Genomic DNA, 24424 nt, shown 5'->3' on the forward strand with positions numbered 1-24424 from the left:
CACTTGGGCATGCACACGCAGGCAGGATGTTCTTCCATACCACAACACTGCTAAAAAGCCCGTGTTACATGCACTGAGAAGAGAAGCGAGTAACAAAAGCAGCAGAGGTGCCAGAAAAAAACCCCACAAGGCAGCGGTGTTGGGAGTGTTCTGCTGTTTGTTCACTATTAATATAATACGGCCTAGAAGCGCGTTAACTGTGCTACAAACCCTGCTCCCATGCATCAGCAATAACCGCAGCTGCAAAGCAACCACACTGTACACAAGCAAGGGGGAGAGACGAGAGTATGCCCAAAACAGTGACACACAAATAACAAGGAGAGACGACAGTTCTGTTGAATATTTTAATATCTGCATTGCCTTCATAGCGCAATTAAAGCAATCTTTAAAATTCACTTATTATAAATGTTTGTCAAGTCTATTTTTCCCCAGAAACATTTTTCTTACTTCCTTGCACATACACCCAAACACACTATAAAAACCTCATTCATAACGTCAAAGGAAGGGCAATCATCATTCATGTAAACATCTTTCTTAGAGTTATCCATTTTTTAAAAGTCATGAATAAACCTACAGATGTTCAGTAAGGCTCATAGTTCGAGTACAAATGTCATAAAACACCTATCAAGTACTGTATACAAGTTAAATACTCCGGGGTTAACTGTTAACACACGTATAAGCTTACCCCAAGGATTATTCTTTAGCACTTAGTTCTTCAGAACAGAGACACCCAGTAATTATGGGCTAAAGAGTATTAAAATAGCAGAAGGCCCAGCAGAAACTGTAAGTAATACACAATTTTAGTCTGGATCTTAGCTCAAGAGTTAAATTCAGTACAGTTACAGTAGGAAAAGTTTTCTAGGAGGAAATCTGCAGAAAGGAACGATGGGACCGTTTGTACGGTATCACAGAGGGACAAGCTGAGAGGTATGTCCTGAAGAGGTGACTGGCCTTGCTATTGCAATTATTTATGACAGCCATGTGTAACGCTGCATAAATACTCTCCCAAATAGCAGAAATGACCATTTGTAATTGTAAAGATCATTTGTTGCATCTCCCCTTTAAAAAAAAAAAAGGTATCTACTTATTGGTAATTGATAAGACTCGCATCTTACAAAAAGACACCCTTTTAAATTTGGTTTAGATCTTACTGGAACTTTTTTTTTTTTAAATATTCATTCTACCATGAAAATATTTCATACAAACATCATTTTACATACAAATATGTTAAAACTTGTGAAGAGGGTCTTCCCACACATGATTTTATGGCTTGAACATTTAATTGCTTAGAATTTTTGTATATATATTTCTCCTGGAAAAAAAAAAAAAAAGTAGTTACAGTAAAACTGGTAGGGAAAGAGGGCAGGAGCTTCAATTGCCTGAAGACAGAAGAGGGCTAAGAGGAGGGTCCATTCAACAGATAGTGACCTTAGCGTTCAAAACCTTTGATCTGGGGCAAGTAAACATGCACTCAATCTTGCACCTTTTTTTTTTTTTTAAAAAAAATAATCCCTTATAAGACTGCTTAGAAATGCTTTGTCCAAAAATATAGTTCTCATGTTTCCAGTACACAAAGCAAAAGGAACAAGTTCTCCCCGGGGCGCAGGTGAGCGTGAAGCCCACTTACACCCACAGGTAAAGTTGCTCCCACGCCTGCGTTCCTCGCCCAAATGCTCTCAGCATACGACAGTGCAGCGTGAGGAAGAGGCGTCTAATGCAGCACCCCAGCATGTAAGGAGACACTTCAGCAACGTTGTTTTCAAAGCAATTGGGGGTTTTTTAAGTGCTTGGAGGTGAATTCCTCAGGCACCCACAGCTCCAGCAATTCTGCTGTGCCAGAGGAAAACAAAGCAGCAGATAACCGGCTCTGTACAACTCGTTACCTCATCGCAACGGCAGCGTTTTCCAAAACGACTATCAAATCGCGTGAAAGGACAGAAATCAGAGAGGTCTCTGGGACAGAAGTGACACTGCACAGTTCACCAAGCGGCGGGCACCGGTTTCGACTGAAGGACAAGGGCAGCCAACTGGGAAGAGAAAAGCGGCAATTTCCACCACTTCTCAGTTTCTCGGACCAGATGGGATACGTTGGCTACTCTGCTCCTCCAGCACCTGGCAGAGGGTGAGAATCCCTGATGGCACTCTCGCTTCCACACCAGCAATGTACTACAACAGCCCCGGGAAAGAAACCACCGCCACTGCCAACTGCGTGCAACACCGAAAGCTCCGCATCTGAAAAGGCTGAACTAGAAAGACCACCTGGTGGCTCCCAAAACACGCAGCCTCCCAAGGCCGAGCAACCGGCCTCCCAAAGGTCTCGAAACCTGCACGAGTCGCCCAGGAGCTGCTGCATCTGGGCAAAAGCACGGGCCATCCTAGCAGGTGTTGTTGCAACTGTGGAAAAAGTCAAAAAGCTATCAGAGCTCTCCCTCTGATCGCTGAAGAGCCTTATCCATGTATTTCCTTTGACTTTTTCAACAGTAAGGCTTATATGTATTTATGTAGGTTAAGGTTTTTCTTAATTATTACCAAAAAAAAAAAAAAAAAAAGGAAAAAAAGCCTTTTCAGACTTGTGAAGGAAAAATCAGGTATTTCAGTAGATCCCAAAAAGTAAAATTATAGCACGAGACTCAACTTGAGACAACCCCTCTAGGCCTAAGCCCTTTTCCCTCTTACCCAGAGGAGTGACCCAGCAGCAGGTAGCTCTCAGCTGTAACTTCTCATGCTCTCGTCTCCAAGATCAACCGGTCCTCCAGAAAACTAAGCTTCTGTATTCTTGGTGACAAAAAACAGTGCTGCCGTAGCAGAAAGATCCATTTAAAATTTTGTAGTTTGTTTTTTTGTTTGGTTTTGTTTTTTTTTTTTTTTTTTTTTTTTTTTAAAAGAGAGACAATCAGCAACCTTAGTACAGGCTGATACAGGCTCCTTCTCATAAAGGAGCTCAGGTAACAACCGTCTCATCACAGAGGAGCCACATGCAGCACTGCAGACCAAAGACAGACATTGGGAACTGAGCCGTACCTGGAAAAAGCAGCAATTCCAGGTTCTCTTATGCCATTCTTTAGTCACAACGGGTACTCCAAGAGCCAGCCGCTCACCCAGGCTCAGCTGACAGGCTGTTTCTGTGCCAACAGGACAGGTCTTTGGCCAGACTCTGAGAAGTGGAGCTTCTTTACTTATTGCATATTCACCAATAGTCAGCTGCTTTCAACAGGCTCAAATGGATTGCTTTGCAAAATGACTGCTTCCTCTGCTCCAACTCAAAACCATGTTTTGGTGTGGGTCTCGCATTACTACTGATAAATAGTTTTACCGAGCTGGTCTCGCTGTCTAGTGAGCCCCAGAAGCTGAGCTGCAATACGTTGACCAAGTTAAGGCATTATTTGGAGTTATGTAGCTAACTTGTGTTTGAACCTGTGGTTGCCAACGCACACCTCTCAAAAACCTCTGAAGGACACACTGAGCCCTGAGCCCTTTCGCTACCCAGTGGTAAAAACCACCCCAACCATCTCCACTCAAACAGACCACAAAGAAAAAGAAAACAAAGAATTAAAAGGCTTGGTCCTGAATCAAGCCAAAGCAGCTTTATAATCACGACTTTTATAGAAGGTTGGTCACTGAAGAAGGGATCTATAGGAGGACCAACAGATTTTAACAGAGCAGAGAGAAAAAGGACAGTAGAGCTAACAGAGACAATAGCCACAGCTGTGGCATACTACCAGGCTACAAGCATACGCAAGAGCAAGAGAATCTGCTTGACTGTCACCAAATTAATGGCTTTTGAGAACACACAGAGGCTACCTCAGTGCCTTTTTTTTTCTTCTAAAATTTCCCCATTTTAGAATGCAACCTTCAAACCTGATGTGCAAAGAGCACCTATCTTGTATTTATCTCAAAAATCAGACAATATGAAGACTGACAAACCTATTAAAACATAAGCGACTCCACACAGAGAGGAGATAGCAGAGGGATCGGAGACCGATCAGGAATTAAGCCAAAGGAGCTCTAGAGATCAGAACATCTTAAGCACGGTTCTCTAGCAGGCACGAAGAGGCCAGCAGTCCAACGCAGGTTATCAAGACTGTGGAAGGAGCTACCATCCATTCACAGCAGGGTTCAGTCACGTATCTTCCCTCTCCACTTCCCTGCTCTTAAACACAAGCCTCAAGTTTGCAGACTTCATGGTCCTGGCAGAATAACCCACAGGATGCACACAACAGCTTCCTACCGGAGAGGCACTCTTTTCTGCAAATGGCTGAAACAGCAATGATCTAAAACGACCTGTGGGCAGGGAGGGAAAGATCAAGACATGCATATTTCTTTTTGAGGTTCATTTGCTGAAGCTGTGCTGCCAATCAGCCTTTGACGACTCTCCCTCACCTGTGAGGCTCAGTTCTGTCTCTGCATACTCAGCCGAGTCCCTGAGCTGTCACCTCTGCCAGCCACCTGCCTTGGATGAGAAGCGGAGCCATGGCCTGAAGTCTCCAGCGTGAGGAGATGGGTGATGTCAAAGCTCACATTCAGATCACCGCTGGAAGAGTGTCAAAAAAGCCCTGAGCCTGCTTGTCCCCCGCTCAGCATATGCACAGAGTAGCTTTTGTGCAAGCTTAAATGGTGAGGTGCTGGAAAAAGGTTTGTGACCAGTCACAGGGACTAAACAGAGCCCCACGTTAGAGTGGTTCTTATTAATAATTCCTAACTTTGTACAGGTACCAAAGCAAGGGTTCTCAGACTGCACAAACCAGCAACCTCATCCTTCCACTTGCAGGTACCAACTCAACATACTCCCTGTGTCCAGCTCTGCAGAAAGCCAGACACCTCCAACCGTTCAAGCAACCAACCAAAATGTGTTGCAATAGAAAGGTAGGTCTGATTTCCAAATCATTTATGTTACATATATACAAACTTTTCTAAACTACAAACATTTAAAGAAAGTGTTGTAAATCCATTTGAGTTTTTCCTAAGCTGCTAAACCCAAAAGAGAGCTTCAGAGTCCCAGAAGGGCTCCAGTATCCAGACCGAGATGATACATTATTTCTCTCTTATACAGCATTAGGCAAGACCAGTACAGTGTCTGAAAAAAATGCACAACAATTTCCCTACCCCTGAAAAACCCCAGAACACAGCCCTGCAGATGTATATTCACAAGCCCCCACTGTTGGCTGCAACAAAGCTATGGATTGACTGTTGTTTCTAAATATGAGCAGTGAGAGATGTTTTTACATTCATTGTTTGTCTTTCAAAAACAATCTTTTCGTATCTTTTTTTTTTAATTCTTATTTTGATATCTCATACTATATTAATTTATTGTCTTAAACCAGTACTACTAAAAGACGACTACAAGGCTATATTCTTTGTCAACTGAACACATACAAAAGATACAGCTCTCCTTAACCAAGTACTACAGCCTGCCCTCAAATACATACACCTCCTTTAAGAGAATTCATGTGAGATGCAAGCATCTCATTGCTAGAACTTTTGCCTTGAGAACTGGCCGCTTTAACAGGTGAAATACACAAACCAGCTCACGAACACTAATGCAAGTAAAGTGCTTGCCTTCAACAACATGTACTTCTGTAAGTCCTTCAAAAAGTGAATCCGTTTTCTCCTTTCAGAAAATCTTCATGCAAAGAACGGCTTCATTTGCGTGTCATAATCATAAATTAAATAAAATAAGCCAGCCATAAAGGCTAGATAAATATTAGGTTTGGACATGTTGCTATACTATTTAGAGAGCCACAGAGACCAACACACAGCACTCTCACATACACACACAAGCCTTTCCACTAGTTAGAAAGGATTTTCTCCTGCAAAAGAGGATTTGTAGAAAGAACAACGTTCAGACAAGAGGAAAGGGGAGTTAAAACCCAGCCTCCTATATGCTAATAAATAAACTGCTCTATTGCAAGATTCAGATCAAAGGTTTAAAAAGGCAAAATTATGCTACTATTAGAGAATATCAAAATATTACTGTTATCATCACAAGTGGCATATATGCAAAATGCAGTTGCACAATAATGCCTAGGCAGATAGAGAGCAACACTAAGTCTGCCGACTAAAAGTGAACGATATACCCATTTTAGTTTTCTGTCTAGTCTTTTGGCATCTTTGCATATGGTGCAAAAGCAGAAGCTACCAAAGAATATCACGTCTCGTATAGAATATTAAATAATTTCTCCAGATAAGACTGGTGCAACAATAGCTAATTTTAAATCTGCTATGAGTAACACAGTCAAACCTAGTTAGTATGCAAGAAACTTATCTCTTAACACAGAATGCAAAGTTATGATGCAACAGCATGAACAATCCCTGGTTGTCCAGTTTTCAGTATAAAGGTAGTGCATAGATCCAAGTTTCTATTTCAGTTTGCTGAACGGAGAAGGAGCTCCCATTTCACTTTTGCTGGGCAGCCTGGAAAGCTTTCAGTTCCAGCTGGTACCACTCCGGTGCTTCTGGCCCGTTTTGCCCAATGGGGTTGTGATCGTATCCGTAAGCCACTGTTAACTCTTCATCCTTCTCCACAGCCCTGATGGTACGGATACACTTGATAGGCCCAAATCGAGGATGAACAAACCTAGACAAAGAATAAAACACCTTTGCTAGGCTTAGCCGTCAATTCACAGACTCTGTTAGCCCCTTTTACAGCTTCAGAAGTCATTCACGGTTCAGAGTAATATCACATAATCTGACATCAGATGACTAGATTGCTTTGAGTCAACCTTATAAAGACTTTAAGTAATAAGGGCAAAAATATCAATAAATTAAAGCAGCTTTGTGTAGCTCTATTATTTGAAGTTTTCCAACTGTCCTGCAACATTGCTTGTTTGTAATAAAGTTAATCACCGCCACATGCCTTGGGCTTGCAGAGGTAAGCAGCTGCATGACAGGAGAACAGTATAGATTATGACAGACTGGAGAGCACGGAAAATTGCTCATCTTAATTTCCTTAGTACAGGTTACCTACCAAACAATCATAAAATACTTCTGTACCTCTTCTCCCAGGGTCCCACAGTAAAGGGAACTGGCTTATTTAATGAAGGAAAACCATTTTCTACACACCTAAATGGACAGACCTGTGGAGATATATGCTGATATGAAAATATTTATACCCTTGGACATATGTATACATCAGAAGTTTCCTAGTGCTCTGCACCAACTGCTCTTGCAGACCAGCAAGATGCTTGGTTTATGAGTTTCAGAAATGACAGCACATCAATAGCGCTGGTCAAGTAGTTCAGCAAATACAGCGCAGTCCTAGTCAAGCTAGGATTTAGAGAGCCGTGCTTATGCATTTCAGAATCAAGAGGCGGCTCCTAAAGTTTGTAACAAAATTAAGACAGTTGCAAACTTCAAGATGCTCCATGGTGTAAACTGCAAGAGACATCAAGCAACCGGAATGCCAGCCGCCTTCCAACTCTGCCCAGGTGAGCTGGAACTCCGTCAGTGCCTGGACCTGTTACTCCCAGCCCCACCGGCTGCTCCTCATTCGGCTGCCTAGAGACACCCTGCGAGCCCAGACTGCCGGGCTGCAGCTTCCACCCCGAAACACGGGACTCTACTTACGGGTCATAGATGCAGTTGGGAGTGAAAGAATGGTTGGCCTTATGCCCCAGCGAGGCACAGTACTTGGCGGCGTGGTTGTAGGGCTCCGGCACGTCTATGACTGTTTCATCATCCAGGGATATTGTATTTCCATTGAGGGCCCAGTCTCTGCCGTCTACCTAGTTTCCAAGGCAAAAATCCATTGTGTGTGTGTGTGTAGGGGTCAACTTTGCCAGCAGTTTGAAAGCATACATTCAAACATATGCAACTAAAGCTTTTCCTGTACGTCATTTAAAAACAAACAACCAACCACCACTTTTTTTTATGTATAACTAAGTGAACATGCACTTTATTTCAATTAAACTCCATCATATTAAATCCTAAGGGTGGGGAGGGGGTGGGTGTAAAATCCTACTTATAAGAAGATTTCAGAAGGAGCAATGAAAATTCAGACTGACTTTTTTCTCTCCTTTACCTCCTGGTGTGTAATTCGCACTCCGTTGTAAAAGGACATAACTGTACTGGCTTCTGCTGCTATTTTCGAAAATAACCCTTCTCCAGCACTGGAAATGAGAGAGACATCAACATACACCCTACAAGGGGAAAAGGGCATGGGATTAGTGATTGGCTGCAGTTTTCATTTTCAAGAATTATTATCACAACACTACTGGCATAAAGACTAATACTTCAGTACAATAATAAAACATAATAATAATTCAAAGCCTCCAATTGCAGCTCCTTCTCCTTCCTCTCTACCATAAGTTCCCTCTATTCTGGCAAAATGAAGATTTGGTGGGAAGTGGGGGCTGACTATCAGTTTGATTATTTTTTATTATTATTATTTAAAGTGCCAATCTACTATTACTCCACAATGATGGCTTCAACTTTGAAACATCCTCAGTAACATACCAGAATCCCAGAAGTCCCCACTAAGCCGAGATTGCTGATGTGTACATGCAGAGATTATTACTCCACTGGGCAAGAGTTTAAGGTGAAGCCCTAGATCTTCAAGCACTTGATGCAAATTAATGCCAGCATTTTACTAGTCACTCATTTAGATATTTCAAAGTATCAGAAAAGGACTACAACCAAGATATCTACAGAGCAAGGCCTCTTAAAATTCTAGGTAAAAAGTGTTACCGCGGCATAGCCATGGAAGAGGTATCACTGACTGACTATGGTAAGACAATTACTTGAGGAACATGTTTTGACATCACAGGCTTGTCACAAACAGTATCTCACTTTCCTCTAGCTTGATGATTTACTCTTGCCACTTTGCTACATCTGTATGGAGGGGAGAAAACTTTGTACAGCACATGCAATCCAGTGAGACACATCAAGTGCAGCACACTGCAACCTGAAACTAGTCACACATCTAGAAAATAGGGAACAGCGTACTTTTCTGGTCAGAATGTTTTAGATGTGGGCTATTACTGGAGTCCAGGACTTGACTGAATGTCTTTGAAATGCTAAGAAATCATCCTAGTTTAATCTCTGAAAAAGTATTGCTGTGTTCTATCCACTAGAGTGCAACTTTATTGATTGAATTTCTTTCTGATTCGCACAAGTCAAATGCTGACTGATGTGCAGGAACCGGTTCCATTTCACAAACCCTTACACACTTTTTCTAATTTTACATGAGAAAAAAGTTTGCGAAATTAGGTCCTAAAGATATAACAGCAAAGAAATATGGACAATACTGAAAGGGGGGGAGCAGAAAAAAAGCCTACCTCTCTGACTCGTAAGGATCAGGAAGAAGTGCATTTGTAGAAATGCAGGATGAAGTAGATTTGTCAAAACTGTATACTGGGCCTAAAAAAACAGAAATCAACAAAGGAAATAAACTAACTGGCAGTACTGAAAAGCATGCAACCCTTAACTTAATCAAGACATTCAAAAATTAGATTTTAATGACTGCAAGAAATAAATGTTATGCTTCCAAAAAAAGGTATTAAACGGAACCGCACCTGTAAGAAGTCTTCAGTGAGATACCATTTCTTGATCATTTTTTCTGCTCAACATACTAGAGTAGCAGTATTATCACAAAAAGGTGATATATATGTTATTGAAACTACCAACTTTTAAAGAAGGACTGGAACAGTCTTTCAAAACTGACCCTCCCAGAGTCTCTAATTAAAAAGTAAAGCAAATTTTAAAATTATATATTCAATAACACATTAATTATAAAAAAAACTTGGACTATTTTAAATGTTTTCTAGTCCAAATCCTGAAGAGACTTCAGCCAGAAGACAGTGTTCAGTAATCACAAAGTACACTTGCTACAGTCATTTATTTCCTGCCATTAATAAGCAACTCGGTGATACAGCTCTAATTATATCCTTACATCCCTCTACAATCAACTGCCAGAGGACCATCTGGGAGACAGGTTAAGATGCAGGTGGAAGCAAGATGGGGAAAAAAACCCAAACCACAATATTACAAAGTTTGATAAAAGCCCGTTGTCCCTGGTGTCCAAGGTCTGTTCTGGCTGAAGGCAGCTTCCTCTGGAGTATAATTCAATCCTGTTTACAAAGCACAACTGTACCCTCTCAGAAGCTATCTTTTAAGTTACATTTTGATTTGCTATCACAACCGAGAGATTTAAACAATAAAAAGTCACATGCATTTGCTTCTCAACGCCTTTCCACTGAGTTTTATGTTCTTATTTCATATCAAGTGAGACAATCTTTGCTGGCAAAACAGTAAATGCGTTAGCATAGTCACTGTTTATTATTACTCATGGCCCTGCCCTCAGCTTAACCCACTCACCTCCAAAACATCACGTACACCTCCGAGCAACAAAACTACCCCAGAACTATAGGCCCAAGGCACCCCCGCCCCGGAGAAGGAGCACCGGCTACGTGGGTCAAGGGCAGCACCCTCACCCCAACCATTTCACAGCCACTTTCTATCAGCAGGACTAGAGAGTCTGAGGGGTGCTGGTGAATCAGACTGTTACACAACGACTGAATCTAGTTCACTAATTCCAGCCCCTGTGCCCTTTCAGCCCCGTCACACCGATGCCAGAACATTCACAGCGCTAGCGTTCGCTTGCACAAACCCAAATAACTTTTAGCTATTTTACTAACAAAACAAAGCCTGTAACTTGTGCCAGCATTAGCACGGTTAAGCAGGTTTTCACGCTGGCACAGATGGCAACGCTGCTGTGCCAGGAGCAGGACTGCGCCCAGGAGCACGCGAGAGAAGGGTTACGGTTACGAAACGTGATTCAGCAGCACCACCGCATGGGTCACTTCCCCTTTTGTCCCAAAGGGATGGCTCCACGTGCCTTTCTGCCCAACTTTATAATTTAGAAAAGGGGCTTCTCACTAATAGACTTATTATCTCATCGCAGCCAGCCTTCAGAGTCTCTAATAGGGAACATTACAGTAACCAAGCTGTTGGCAGCGAAGAGCTGGTAGCGAGAATACAAATTTCTGTGTTAGCTGAACTTACTGCCTGGTACTACTTCAAACTGAGGTTTCCCATCCTCTACAGATGTCAGAGTTGCCAGTTTTGCTTCTATCATTTCTCCATCTATGAACCTTCCAGAATACGCAGTCTTTCCATCAGGGTACACATAGGCTATTTTCTCTCCAGTCATCTCCCCTTCTTCGTTCACTTCTCCCACGAGGCTGCCTCCATCCTGAAAGCACAGGGAAGAAAGAAAGGGCAGAACATTTAGTTATACTTTACTGTGTTCAGTAAATGAAAAAGGGTTTTCCCAACTTTTTGAAGTAGTAATCTAAGCTACAGTTAAGTTCAGATGCAAGATCATGAAAATGTGAGTGAGAAACAGACACATGAAGCAGCTGGCTGAAGTCATTTCAGTCAGGATAAAACTGACAAAAGAAATGAATGGGGTTTTCTGTGTTGCTTGAAATAGGCAAAACCCAAGCCTTTCCTTCCATGTGACACAAATACTGAGTTTCAATTGGCCATTTTTTTATGTGAATAGTCTGCAAACCAAGGCCCAAAGCCACATACAAACTTTGTCTGAGTTTTCTTAGTATGATACTGTGCTGGAGGAAAGAAAAAATTAAAACGCTGCCTTGCTCACTGCTAATTCATGGTACATCAAAAGAATTGAGCCTATTTAAAAAAAAGGAAGAGATTTGCTGGATGACTGGAGAGTTTCTCTGTCCCAGCATCCCCCCGCAATGTCAGGTGGTACTCGATGAGAACAACTGTTTGCTGAAAGCCATCATCAGCAACACTCTTCCTCTCTAAGGTTTACACATTTTAGCCCTGGGCTTTGTGATTTGCCTGCAACTCCGGTTAGGTCTATTTACAGAATTGCAGAATGAGATGCATAGATTAGCACAGGTCTAATGACTTCAGGTGTTTATTTCAAAAAGGACACGGAAACATTTTCAAATAAGGCTCTGGAGCAAAAACTGCAGGTGTGATGTGGAAACAGACTGATTTAGATCGAGATTGCTGCACATAGACTCTGTTTCAGAGTGGCACCATTTTGTTCAACTCCAAGGATGAAAGAGCTTCAAACATACCGTAGTAAGGAGCAGTGAACCTTAAGTTTGGGTACAAATTTGTGCACATAACATCATGGAGAGAACCATGCATTAACAATTGCTTCCACAGCAAAGGTTTTTTTTGAAACACCTTGCATCCTTTAGGCTGGCAAGATGATAAACAACCTCTAAACATCCACATTTCCAGAAGGTACAGCAACACTTTGTCAGCTGGAAGATGAAACAGGAGACGTATCACCTGGAGGGTCAGCTGTGTGTATTTTATACACCAGTACTGAAAAGCTGCTACTTGTTTGGCAGCGTACACCAAGCATTTGTTGATTCTAACACATGCTTAATGGCAATAGTGAAAACCGGTAAATAAAATGAATAGCCAATGGTGAGCATTTGAAATGAATCTGCAACTGAAGTATGTGCAACATGTAGCACTGAAATAGATTGGGTTTTGACTAGCAGCTTAATTACATACAGATGTTTCCCCCTCCTCAGCACAAGGTAAAGGTTGAAAGGTTCAACTCTGGAGTGCTGTGTAAGGCTGAATAGGAATTAAAATTTTAAACATTTACGTTAAAAAAAAAACACCTAGAAACCCATACAACCATTATCAGCCTAACTAGCACAGTTATAAAAGCACATCAAAAATTTCTCCAGAGATTTCCAGAGGAATATCTGAGTGTTTACCAAGAATCAGAAAGATAAAATTCTAGCCTGCTTAATGAGCAAAGCACTTGTCCGCGCTCCAGTCAGAGGCACAGCTGTCATACCAGTTACATCTGATTTGTTGGGCGAAGCCAGGCTTCACAACATACCCTGCAGAAGTGGGTGAAGTCTCCCCTCCTAGTTAAATAAGAGCAGCAGGTTGCAACAGCTTGCACAGCTCCCATGCTCCTCACCTGCAGTCAGACTACAGAGTGGCAAAATCACCAGCCCAGCCTTCCCAAGGAGATACACATAAACGTACTTCCAAGGGACTGGGTTCCGTGGAAGATGAAAACAGTGGCGGCATTTCACAGCCTTGCTGAATCCTGCATACTGGGCAAATGTTCAACACTGAAAAGGTTTAACTGTATGTTGGATTATCCAAAACCAGAACGCACAGATCTTCCACCCAGATTTTTGTGTGTTGATTTCTGGATAACTGGGTCACGGTGGATATTTGTTTCAGCTGGGGAAAAAAGAAAGCTACCTAATGGTACTATTCTGCAATGAAGACAGCAGGTGGTTGAGCTTACCGGGTAATAAATCCAACAAACTCCATGTCGAATGTTGTCTTTATACTGGCCTTTGAATATCAGCCGCCCATCACTGTCATATTCCTGGGCTGGTCCATTCAGCTCTCCATCCACATACGTGCCATGAAGGACCACTCCATCCTCGTAAGTGTAGATTCCCTGGCCTTGCAGGGCATCATCAACATAGTACCCTTCCAGGGTGCTGGTAAAGAGAGAAAGAAAACAGCAGTGGAAGACTATTCACTCTCTAAGATGTGAACCCAGAGCCTTGGCAAGAGGCACAGCACAACCCTGCTCTTCTGCTCGCCCTTATACATATTATTGGTACAGAGGGGCTGAGGGAAAACCTTCAAGAAAGTCAGGTCCTAGGACGAGGCAACTGTTGATGCCTGGCTTGCTATTGCTGGGTACCCTGCAACTCTCCCCAAACGCACACCACCACTGCAACAACCACAGCTTTTCTTCAATTTCTCAGTGGCCTCTCCCCAAGAGCCCAGGCTGTTGCAGGGCAGACTGAAAGGTTTTCTGGAAGGTTCCGTGGCAGCTGCCGGGGCTTACTTGCTGGGACATCGGTTCCAGCGTCTCTCCTCCGTGTCCCCCTCCAGGCATCACTATCCCCCATGTCAGAAACCCTGATGCACTTGCTAGTTTCAACCAAATTTGAGGGGCAGGAAGGTAAACCTGACTTCTCTGGAAAGCCAAGATGAAAAACACAAACTTTTTCCTACGGACCTCCAAGAGCAGAGAACAACTTACGCAGTCCTTTCACCAGGGTGCGCTGCATGGGCACAGCATTATTCATCTAAATTACATTGCTGAGCTTTTTTTATAGGCTGGGATAGCAAATACAGCAGCGAATGGATGCTCACGGTCAAGGAAGAAATTATTGTTCAAGCAGGCTACTCCCACGTTAGGATTTTCTACCTCCTACCAGTTTGGACCTTTACTGACATCTCTCTGGTGAGATGAAATCGAACTGCCATACGGGTGAACCACAACAGGGCACAAACCGCAACCTGCTACCAGTTCAGCATTAACTCCCTAGCAATACACTTAGCAGCAATCTGTACCGAATTTGCTAAAAGCTCTGTCATTTTTCATGTATTTCTATTAAAATGGAACATGGCCTGTCAAACAGAACTAGTGCTGCACTTGGATTTGAACAAAGAAACACTTCAGTTTTGTCTTGCAAACCCTTTAGAAGGAACGCAATAATATCTTGCGATCTGCTTCGCTTCCTTTAAAAAAAAGGCTGCTGAGAGAAACTACAAAGAATTAAAGGATAACCATAAAAGAGGATCTCCTCAGTTATTTCTTTCTCAGGTTAGAACTAGCATAAGGAAATACAAACTGTTTTGCTTTTACCCCAGCATATGTAGCTAACAGACAGCTGCAGTACACATACTTTCACTGCGTAATTCTTTTTCTGATGCAGATGTCTAAGGCATAAGCCCAAACAGCATCTAGGAGCACACAACTCTACGTGTTTTACAAAACTTTACAAAACAGATTTTCAAGAGTTGTGGAAGGAATGTTTTCTTAGAACTGACTTTCTGGTTTCTAAAGCTTCACTCTCTGTTTTTACATAGCTTTGGCAAGCTGGCTGAGGCTTCCATGGGAAAATACACTACATTAAAAGCCTCAATGCAAACCAGATGAAGAGCCGGAAGGGGCAGGAAAGCTGTTTTACTTTTCAGTTGGATGAATTTCTTGATCCAGGTTGCTACAGAGCTGTACAGACAGCTACGGCACCACAGCACAGGGAAGGAGCAGAGCAGATGAGGGAAGCACCAGAAATCTGTACACTTACTCAACTACAAATGACACCACTTTCTCCTCTAGTTTATCACAGATCACCAGATTTGAATTTCATTGTAGCTGGCAACACACACAGAGTCCATATGTAGGACAGCTCTTTAAAAGCAGCTGCCACCCCCAGTTTATCTAATGAAACAGACCAAAAAACCTTGTCACCTTTGATGGTATTAGTTGAAGTTAACAGTTGCTAAATTACGCACTGGAAAAAATACCTTTTCTTTTACTGTAACTCAAATCTTTAGGTTTTCTTTCACTGTATTAAGCTCCAAGCAATGTCCAAAAGATCCATCTTTTTCTACTCTCACATCATCTACAGAAATCAAAAGAAAAACACCTAAAGAAAGAATTCCATGTCTTTCAACCTTGCCTAAAAAGTCAGGTTCTCTAAGACTTCTATACTTTTCACAGTTTTTGAGTTATTTCCACCCTGCTCCCCACTTCTCCCTCTCTCTTTTTAAGCTCTCAAAGTATGGTGTCTGCAGCCAGACACAATACTTGCAATTAAGACCTGACCAGTGTGAGGAGGAATAAATAAGCTGTGTCTTGCATAAACAAAATATTGTTAATACAAACTCTGAGCTAGCCCATATTTCTCCAGTTTGCTTCTCAAATTATCATATTTGTGATAATGTAAAGTTTTACTAAAGTCAAGATTTATCAGATGTACTGTCTTCCCATTATCCACCAGGCCTAGAAGGGATCCAGGATACCCACTACCTAAAAAATAAATCAGTGATAAGAGTTGGGGGGGCTGGGAGGGTGAATACTTACTGCAATATGCTTCCAAGTATGAAGTTACCTTGATAGACCCTGATCCATTCATCACCCACTCCCTGATCTCCCACCTTTCCCTCTATATGGGAACATTGAAAACTTACTCTTAAAAATAATACCGTTCTCTACTGTGTTCTGGCAGATGTCAGTTTACAAGCGTTTCTAGTTAAGGGAGAACAGCAGCTCCAGTTCTGTGCCAAACACAGCTCTCCTGCTCACAGTTATTGCGCAAAGTGTTTTGTAAAGCGCACTCCCGTGAGCATTAGCACCAATGAAAGCTCAAGTACACGATGCAAAACAGGGAGTATGCCAGAGGTGAAACTTCTCTCTCCGAAAGAGTATGTTGGCTTTTGTTGCATTTTTGAAGGGGGAGGGAAAGACAACTGATATTTCATTCCAGGTTTCCACTCCCTTAAATAATCAACGGGAAGGGGGCAGCTATTCCAATAAAGTGAAAAGTTTTCACTGAGGCAAACAAGGCAGCCGACCCTGTTTCCCAACACTCAAAAAATGAGAATGCCTACATCGCTGCCAGTCCAGCGTCTTACAGGACTCAACTATTCCCAAATAACAGACCTACAGCAGTTCAGCTGTCAGCCTTTACCAGCAGCCTGTGAGGGAAACAGATCCAGGAATGCTGAAACCGGCTAACTTACACACAATACTGTAAGGGGAGAGGCGTTTCGAGAAATTTTGGGGATTCATTTCTCTTTGTAAACACTCAGCCTTGCCCATGGCACAGTTAATGGAAACAGCACATCCTGTTTTATGCCAGGTCATTCTTCCTGCAACACGTCATGACATCTGAACGATCCACTTCAGAGAGCAGCTTACTCTTGCTAGCTGGGAGTAGCTAGGTAAATTGCAGTATCTTTAGTAACTAGTCACTGCTCTGTTAAGGCTGCTTTAGCTCAATTAAAATAAACTTAGGGCAAGTTATAAAAATATTCCATTTTCCAAAACCACATTACTGACTATTTGTGTATATTTTCATTCTGCTAGACCCTGAAGTCATACAGCAGCCAACTGTTCCATTTTTTAAGGGTTATGAAAATTAAAAAAAAAAACCACAACCAAACAAAAAAAAACCAACCAAAAAACAAACCAAAACCAGAAGAGTTGGCAACACTGAAGCGGTACAGAAGAGGCTCAGCAGCAGTCTGAGTTTTCCCACAGAGCACTGCCTGTACCCGGGATTACTTGGAGGAGCAACCCTACAAACAAAATAGTGGGTCAGTTTCTCTGACTGTACAATCAGCAACTGAGATCATCAACAAGCACAGAAGTGTTATGTACATGTATCCACAGAGATGCTGTCTGCCAACTTAAAAAAAAAAAGGCTATTTTAGAGAGGTCAGCTGCTGGGCAGTACTGATTTTCAGTTACTCATACAAGATTTAATAAGCCCATTACCAACAACAGTGGGGATTTTTCTTCATCCAAGCTTGGAGGCCTGATCAGTTTCTGCATAACTGAATAAATATATTATCTTTCTCATGAAAAAAACCCCATGATCCCCAGTATGAAGCAATTGCAAAGGCAAGTGCAGACAAGGAGCTGACTCACTGAGACAGCACAATACCTCCGCTCCTGCTCAGAAGTTCGCTGAGCAGGAGGAGAGTAGACCCGGCATGACTGTCAGTTTAACGGCTGCTATTCATAGTGCCACCGACAGCTGCAAAACCATGAAGAATCGTGTCATTTTATACATCTGCTGCTCCTTTGGAGGAAGTTCTGAGCAACTGCAGAGAGAAATGCTGCAGTTGGGGGAAGACATACAAGGTGTTCATAATGAAGACCTGAGAAGAAAATACATGCATAGGCAGAGACTAGCCCAATTTCACTGTCTCAATTCCCAGTGAAGAGAGGGGAAATTATAGGGGCTTTTCTGAAAATAAAATTGGGCCACAAGCAACTTGCAGAGGATTAGGTAGACTTGGGAACAAAACCTGTATTTAACTCAGTCCTTTAACCACTAAATTTTCAAGACCAAGCAGAGGGTAAGCCTCTCTGTCAAGGTCCTATGTCTGTGTGTGAGGTCTGGCACAGGGAGCTCCCAGTCCAGCTGCAGTCTCTGTATAGGCCTATAAGACCAACAAAGAATTCCACCTGCAGTTATGCACTTGAACTTTGTAGTCCAAGTCGTTGTCAGCGTGGTTTCCAATAGCTCTGACCACCTCCCAGTTTTTACGGTCTCCAACTAGTTCATAACTTCTACAGTGCTAAAAGAGCTCACACCGCTGCATTTTCCCACCAGGAAACAACTGTAGGCATCACGTTACATACAAAGCCCCCAAAGGTATGGCTACAGCAGCAGTAGAGAAAACCTTCCAGCTACAGTTTTTAATGAGAAAGCTTATCCAGAAACTCAGCAACATACAATCAATGTAGATTAGTTTTGTATCACTGCAAGCAGGGAGGCAGAATATAGAAGAAAAATTGAAGAGTCAGTATCTACCTTCCATCAAAAAAGAAGAACTTGCCGCGGCCATTTTTCTCTCCATGCACAAAGTTTCCCTCAAATCTGTCTGTCGATGAATAGGTGACTGTACAGAATCCATGTGGCAACCCATCGTCATCTAGATGCCCTGAAATAAAATCCAAAGAGCAAAAGAACACATTAAACATTATATAAAATTGCAAACCTGTTCTGATTACGTAGATGCTTGAAATGCAGTAGCTCCCAGTAATACACACCAAAACGTTTGACAGGAACAGTGATCAGAGATACAGTACAACTGAAGTCTGTACTTGTGTAACACACCATAATACTATGCCCTTGCAACATGTCAGTCAACTTGCTATTTTGTATTTTAAATGCAGCTATCCAGTGCCTTTCTCATGTGTTCACGCTACATCCCCCCACCCCGATCCCTTTCCTAGCCGTATCAGTTTTCCTCATTACAGCTGTTGCACATGGGGAAAGTGGAGCGACGACACACTTGGATCTTCATCTGCCTGGGTCTGTATTTTACAGAATACAACCGGCCAGCTCTGATTAAGTTAAAGCATAATAAGGCTCCTATTGCATCTCCATCTGCTTCTTCAAAGCCAAAAGAAAATGGAAGGAGTGTTTTAAACAATTGTCTAGTTTACCTGTGAGAACTTAGGAGTCCTTAGCACTGCGTTAACAGGACATTGCTCCAACTGCAGAATGAAGATGCTCAAGCTCAGCAGGGCTGCTTTAAGCACAGCGATACACCAGACGCAGGTGTAACAAGCTCCCATCGTGACATTTTATCAGATATAAATTTTGCATGAAAACTCATGTCCAAATAAAAGCTAGTGTACATTTACATTCTTCCACGTTTCTAAATAAAAACTGACCTCTGATCCCGAGTCTCTTGGTGAGGCATACAAAGCCTATTAGAGATGAGACAATTCGGACATCCACTTCTACAGGCTTTGGGTCAAGCTCTTCCCTGACCAAATTTGCGCAAAACTGAAAAGGTTCAACACACATATGGAAAGGCAGAAACAATCTCCAATGCGACAGGGAGCGATTACAGCCCAGGGTGACGCAGGCAGCAAGAGGCACTTCAGTATTACCAAACCTTGAGTCCTACGCTCAGAGAGAAAACAAGCTATTAAGACAGGAGTGGGAAAAGCTAACCACCCATGTGGCTTCAGAAGTCCATCTATTCATGCCCCGATTGCAACAGGTCCACAGGGTTCTGTGAGGACAAGGGTACCCAGAGGGCACACGCACACCCACGTGTTCTTCTCGCATCGCTGTAAGCTACTGCTTCCTTGGGATGCTTCACAGCCCCTCGGGGACATCACAGACAGGGCATGGTAAGGATGTGGGGCAGCACCTGGTTAAGAAGTCCTCTCCTATGAGGCGCATGACCTGCCCTAGCCTTTTAATACAAGAATGATTTGCAGAAGAATGCCAGACAGCACAGGATACTTTGTCAGGATATATTTCCAAACTTTTGTCTATTCAAAGTAAAATTTCATTTAAAAAAAAAAAAAAAGGCAAGACAAAGATAGAAGAAGGAAAAAAAAGAGCTAAGTGAATGTTCCTCAAAGTAACAAAGTAAGGCTGTAGAGGTTTATTACCCATCTCCTGCACTTGTTGCAGTGAGTACGGAAATGCACCTAGAAAGAAGGTGTACAGGAGAAAATAATGGTGAGATACCTGAACTCATCCAAGAGCCAAGATTCCTTCCTTCACCCTTCCCACACGTGCTCCCAAAAGTTTCTCTCGCTCCTGCTCTGGCGCTTGCCTAGCACCCTCTGCAAGTAGCACAAGCCACTACGCTGGCAGAAAATTCCTCCCTTTGTTGTTTTGTTGCTGGTTCAGGAGGCTGACCCCACATCCCACCACCACAGCAGAGCTGGGAGCTGACCTGTCCCTCTCGGGGGTAGCAACCCACCTTGCTTCCAGCTCACCCAGCTCACAAAACATCACCGCGCTCTTAAATTAAGTTCCCAGTCCAAGCTAGACTGAAAACAGTTAAAAGTTCGAAAAGTTAGTAACACCAATCAGACACTGCTTACTGTCCAAGCTGAGAGAAATAACAGGAAAAAGAGAGAGCAAAAGGTGTGTGTGGGGAGCTACATCACTAAAGGCTTTTAATAACTCTGAAGAGGAACCCTTTAAAACAGAAAGGGTGGTGTGTTGCTCTCTCCAAACAGAAGAAAGGCTTTTCTTCCTCCCATTCACTTAGGACACCTCTTTTTGTAGAAGGGAAAAGTTTTAGCAGTTATGTCAATTTAATTAAAAGGTCAGGGAAACTTCTGATGTGAACACCTCTTCTAGAACCAAAACAACTATGTCAACATTTAATTAAAAATTAAAGGTTTCCATTTTATCAATATGGGAAGGGTATACTGGTGTAAGTTAACAAACCCTAAACAATACAGTACTAGTTTTCCCCTCACTGTAGGAGCAAAACTTCTATAAAACACTTGGATGAAAAAAAAATACATATATACTGACAGTATTGATACATTATACTATTTAAAAAAACAACAAACTTGCAACTTTGTTCTCTGTGACTATTCAGTTTTGTCAACATTTTGCTGGAATGCAAAGCCCAACACAAAAGCTGCCATGCATATACACAGCACGCATGTCAGGACTTTTGCACGGCACGATACAGACTATCCCAGAGATTTAAATGGTCAGCTTTGATCCGATGGCCTCTATACAGAGACTTAATCTCAGCCATAGTACAAAGAATCCAATTCTTCTAATATGCTAGAGATATTCCCCCATTGGAGAAAAAAAAAAAAAATCCCCCACAAAACAAGCGACATTCAGTCTCTCTTAGTCAATAGGGGAAAAAAGCGATTTCAAGTTTGATTACATAGATGCAACTTCTGCTATACGGCTGAGGCCTTAGGCTCTATTCTGTTTCAGATGAAGTCAATGGAAAAAAATCCTCATTATTTCAGTGGGAGCAAAGCAGAGTGTTCTACTTCCCTTTCTCGCCTCTCTCCTCCATTTGTGAAAACATATCCAAAACGTGTAAACGTATTTCCAAATTATTGTAAAGCCTCACTTTTGCTACTTCCTTAAGGGTCCCTCAAGATCTCTCCTTAAGCTCAGATGAACTTTTCAAGAAAAGAAATTACACTAATAGGGGCTAGTTCACAATGCAGCATGACGGGGCCACTTAGGAAAAACACTGATGTATACAAACCAAAGATAAAAGCCCTTTACTGTCAGTATTACCATTATTTAACAGAAGACATACAGTGTGCACCACCAATAAGAGATTCTGGCCACAAGGATGCCAGATGGATGTTTTAGGAATAACACCAATAAACCCACACCCAACCCCCATCCTTCCCCCCCCCCCCCCCCCCAAAAAAAAAAAAAAAAAAAGAGTGATTTCTGTGGTACTTCTAACTTCCTTTGGGTACCTGCAAAACCACCCAGCCAGACTACTCTCCCCCAAACAGCACCCTGCTACTGTATCACTCCGAAAAACACACGCCTTCATAGACACTGCTGAATAACACACGCTTTAAAAACTCGTTTCCTTAGCCCAGAGAAACACTAGGCAAATCCATGATATGGCAGAACGCTTCACCTGCGATATGAGGATCAAAACTGTGACCCTCTGCCCAAGACCCAACTGTAATCCCTCGATTTGAGGAGTGGGGAGGAAAGGGAGGGGAAAAGACATATCTGTTGGGGCACACCTCATCCATAGCACCCTGCGTCTGAAGAATCTCACTCCCTTCACAACTGCGGTTGACGCAACAAAGCTCCTCTTTGGCTCTGTTACCGCATACCTAGACAATAAATCCCGATCCTAGCAGCAGCTGCTTAGCTCGCATCTGTTGTTAAACTAAGCTGCCATGCTCCATGCCTCCTTCGGAGAAACGTGCCGTGAGGCCTAATCCTCCCGCCACGAGACACAAACAGCCCGCCACCGAACAACGCGAAGGACCGGCACCTCGTCACGGGCAGCTCTTTACGTCGCGTGCTTAATCCCAACAGCTGAAAATCGAGGATCGCTCTCTCGGGCAGGACGAAATGCCCTGCGAGGAACCTTTGGGGAGCAGGCGCTTTCACCCGCAGCCGGCGCGCGTGGTTCAAGAGCCCCACGAGGCAAACCCGTACCGTGCTCCTCGGCGCCTCGCAGGATGACAGCATGTTGTTGAGCTGCGTGCCGCCGTTCCCATTAGTAATGCCGTCCGGAGGCGTGTGCCTCTCTTTTAAAACTCTTAAAGGGTTAGTTCTCCACTCTTGGCACAAAAGGGGGGTGCTCATTGCCTACCAGACCGGCCTTCCCGCTCCCACACGGGTGCCTCGACGCCAGCTCTGCTGCCCGTGCCCGTGATGGGTAACTTCCTCCGGCTGCAATTTTTCTTTTCCCTTCTCCGTCTGCGCTAACGTAACCGCAGCCTCCGAGAGCGCCTGCCCCTCGCTGCCCCAGCCCCTGAGCAAGGGCAGCTGTACCCCGATAACACCGACCATCCCCGAAGGAGCCAGCTGAGCTCCGGGAGGAAGGATTCCTTTTCGGCAAGCCTCGACACGGCGCTAAAGGACGCGGCTGCCGAGGGTACACCGTCTGCGGCCCGCGCGGCGGCTCGGCTGCCGGTACCCGGCTCGGAAGCGAAGGGGCAGCGCAGCCCCGGGACCGGACCGGACCGTGCGGCGGGAGAGGCACCGGCCCGCCGTGCAAACCGCAACGGGCACCGGCCGCAGGCGGCGGGAGGTGCGGGCTGAGAGCCACCGCCTGCACGGGAGACACGGCAGCAACGGCCAAATACGATTTTATTATTTTTTTTAATTTTTTTTTTTTTTTTTTATTTTATTTTCTCCCCCCCCCCCCCCCCCACGTTAAGAACGGAGTTAACGTCACCACCGGGCTCCGGGGCGGGAGCCTCACGCCGGGGCTGGCACCGCCCCGGTGGGAGCGCTCAGCGGCGGGCGGCAGCCGAGGTGCGCTACGCCAGCAGCACCGGGATGCTGCCGCCTGCCCTCAGCCGGACCCGCCCGGCCCCACCGTGCAAGCGCCGCCGCAACCCAAGCGGCAGCCCGGTACCGGCGCCCGGGCCCGGCCCCGCCACGCGGCGCTGCTCCCCCGAGCCTCCGGCAGTGTCGTGTCGTGTCCCGTGTCCGTGTCCCCCCCCGCCCCACCGCCGCCGGTCACACACCGCCACGTGCGCGGCGGCGGCGGCGGGCCGGCAGCGCGGCCGTTGCATAAGCCCGCTGATGTCATGCGCTGCCGCCGGCCCCGGGCGCCCCTCTCGGGCCGCCGCCGGCCACCGAACCCTCACACGCGGCACCGCCCGGCGCCCGCCTCTCCCCTCCCTCCTTCCCTCCGCGCCCGCCGGTGCCGGCGGCCCGCTCCGCTCCCCGCCACCCGGGGCAGGTACCTTCCACGGTCTCCTCCAGCGTCTCCTCGTCGCTGTCCATGGCGGCGGCGGCGGCGGCGGGCGGGCGGGGCGCAGCCGCGGTAACCCGCGCGGGCGCGCGCGCACCGCCCCGCCTCCCCTCCCTTCCCGCCCCTGAGGGAGGAGCCGTCCCGTCGCCCCGCCTCCCCCTTTTCTACGGGGCGGGAGGGCGGAGCGTGGGTGTGGCCTAGGGGCGGAGCGTGGGTGTGGCCGAGGCGCGCGGTGGCCGCAAGGCGGGTGGGGGGGGTTCAAGGCGCAGACCCCCATCCCCCTCCTCCCCGCCCTGTCACAAAATGGCGGCGGGTGAGGGGAGGGTGGTGGTGGTGGTGAGAGTCAGTCATCTCCAGTGGAAGCGGCGCCGGGCACCGCGGGGAGAGCGGATTCCCCCCACACACACACGCCTGCGAGAGCCAGGCTGTCGGGGAGGCGGGGGCTGCTCAAGCGAATTGAATTTCTGGGGAAGAAAACGTTCCTAACGTGGCACAAAGCAGCACAGGCGGCAGGAAAGTCCCAACCCATCCAGGGCTGGGCCCCCGGGGCACTCCCGTCTTGTAGAGGGCTAGCAGCGTCGGGCTGCTGCTCCACATGGCGTTTCTGCAGTTCACCTCTTAAAGCAGGCCTCCTTATGGACCCCGACCAAGCACTGTGACACCGCTTCTCCCTCCCCTCACCAAGAGCCGCTCCTAACCTGCGGCTCTTGACGTT

General features: G+C 44.9%; 1 protein-coding gene across 1 annotated transcript; it reads right to left on the minus strand.

Annotated features, from left to right (window-relative positions):
* Nucleotides 1-330: 330 nt before the first annotated feature.
* Nucleotides 331-23805, minus strand: SETD7 (SET domain containing 7, histone lysine methyltransferase). The gene is made up of 8 exons (XM_049815003.1): nt 23702-23805; nt 18318-18447; nt 13268-13469; nt 10999-11188; nt 9273-9354; nt 8018-8135; nt 7564-7721; nt 331-6574 (listed from the first exon to the last, which is right to left on the minus strand). Exons 1-8 carry the CDS (start codon nt 23739-23741, stop codon nt 6394-6396), a joined length of 1101 nt encoding a protein of 366 aa, XP_049670960.1. The 5' UTR covers nt 23742-23805; the 3' UTR covers nt 331-6393.
* Between the last annotated feature and the right edge of the window lie 619 nt (nt 23806-24424).

Source organism: Accipiter gentilis, chromosome 12, assembly GCF_929443795.1.
Source record: "Accipiter gentilis chromosome 12, bAccGen1.1, whole genome shotgun sequence".
Lineage (NCBI taxonomy): Eukaryota > Metazoa > Chordata > Aves > Accipitriformes > Accipitridae > Astur > Astur gentilis.

Coding starts and splice junctions, on each gene's coding strand:
- SETD7 (XM_049815003.1), bottom strand. CDS start 23,741: ATGGACAGCGACGAGGAGACGCTGGAGGAGACCGTGGAAG. Junction 9,355..10,998: donor GTTTGAAGTAGTACCAGGCA/GTAAGTTCAGCT, acceptor CTGTTTTTTTAG/GCCCAGTATACAGTTTTGAC. Junction 6,575..7,563: donor CCCAACTGCATCTATGACCC/GTAAGTAGAGTC, acceptor TTCTTTGTCTAG/GTTTGTTCATCCTCGATTTG.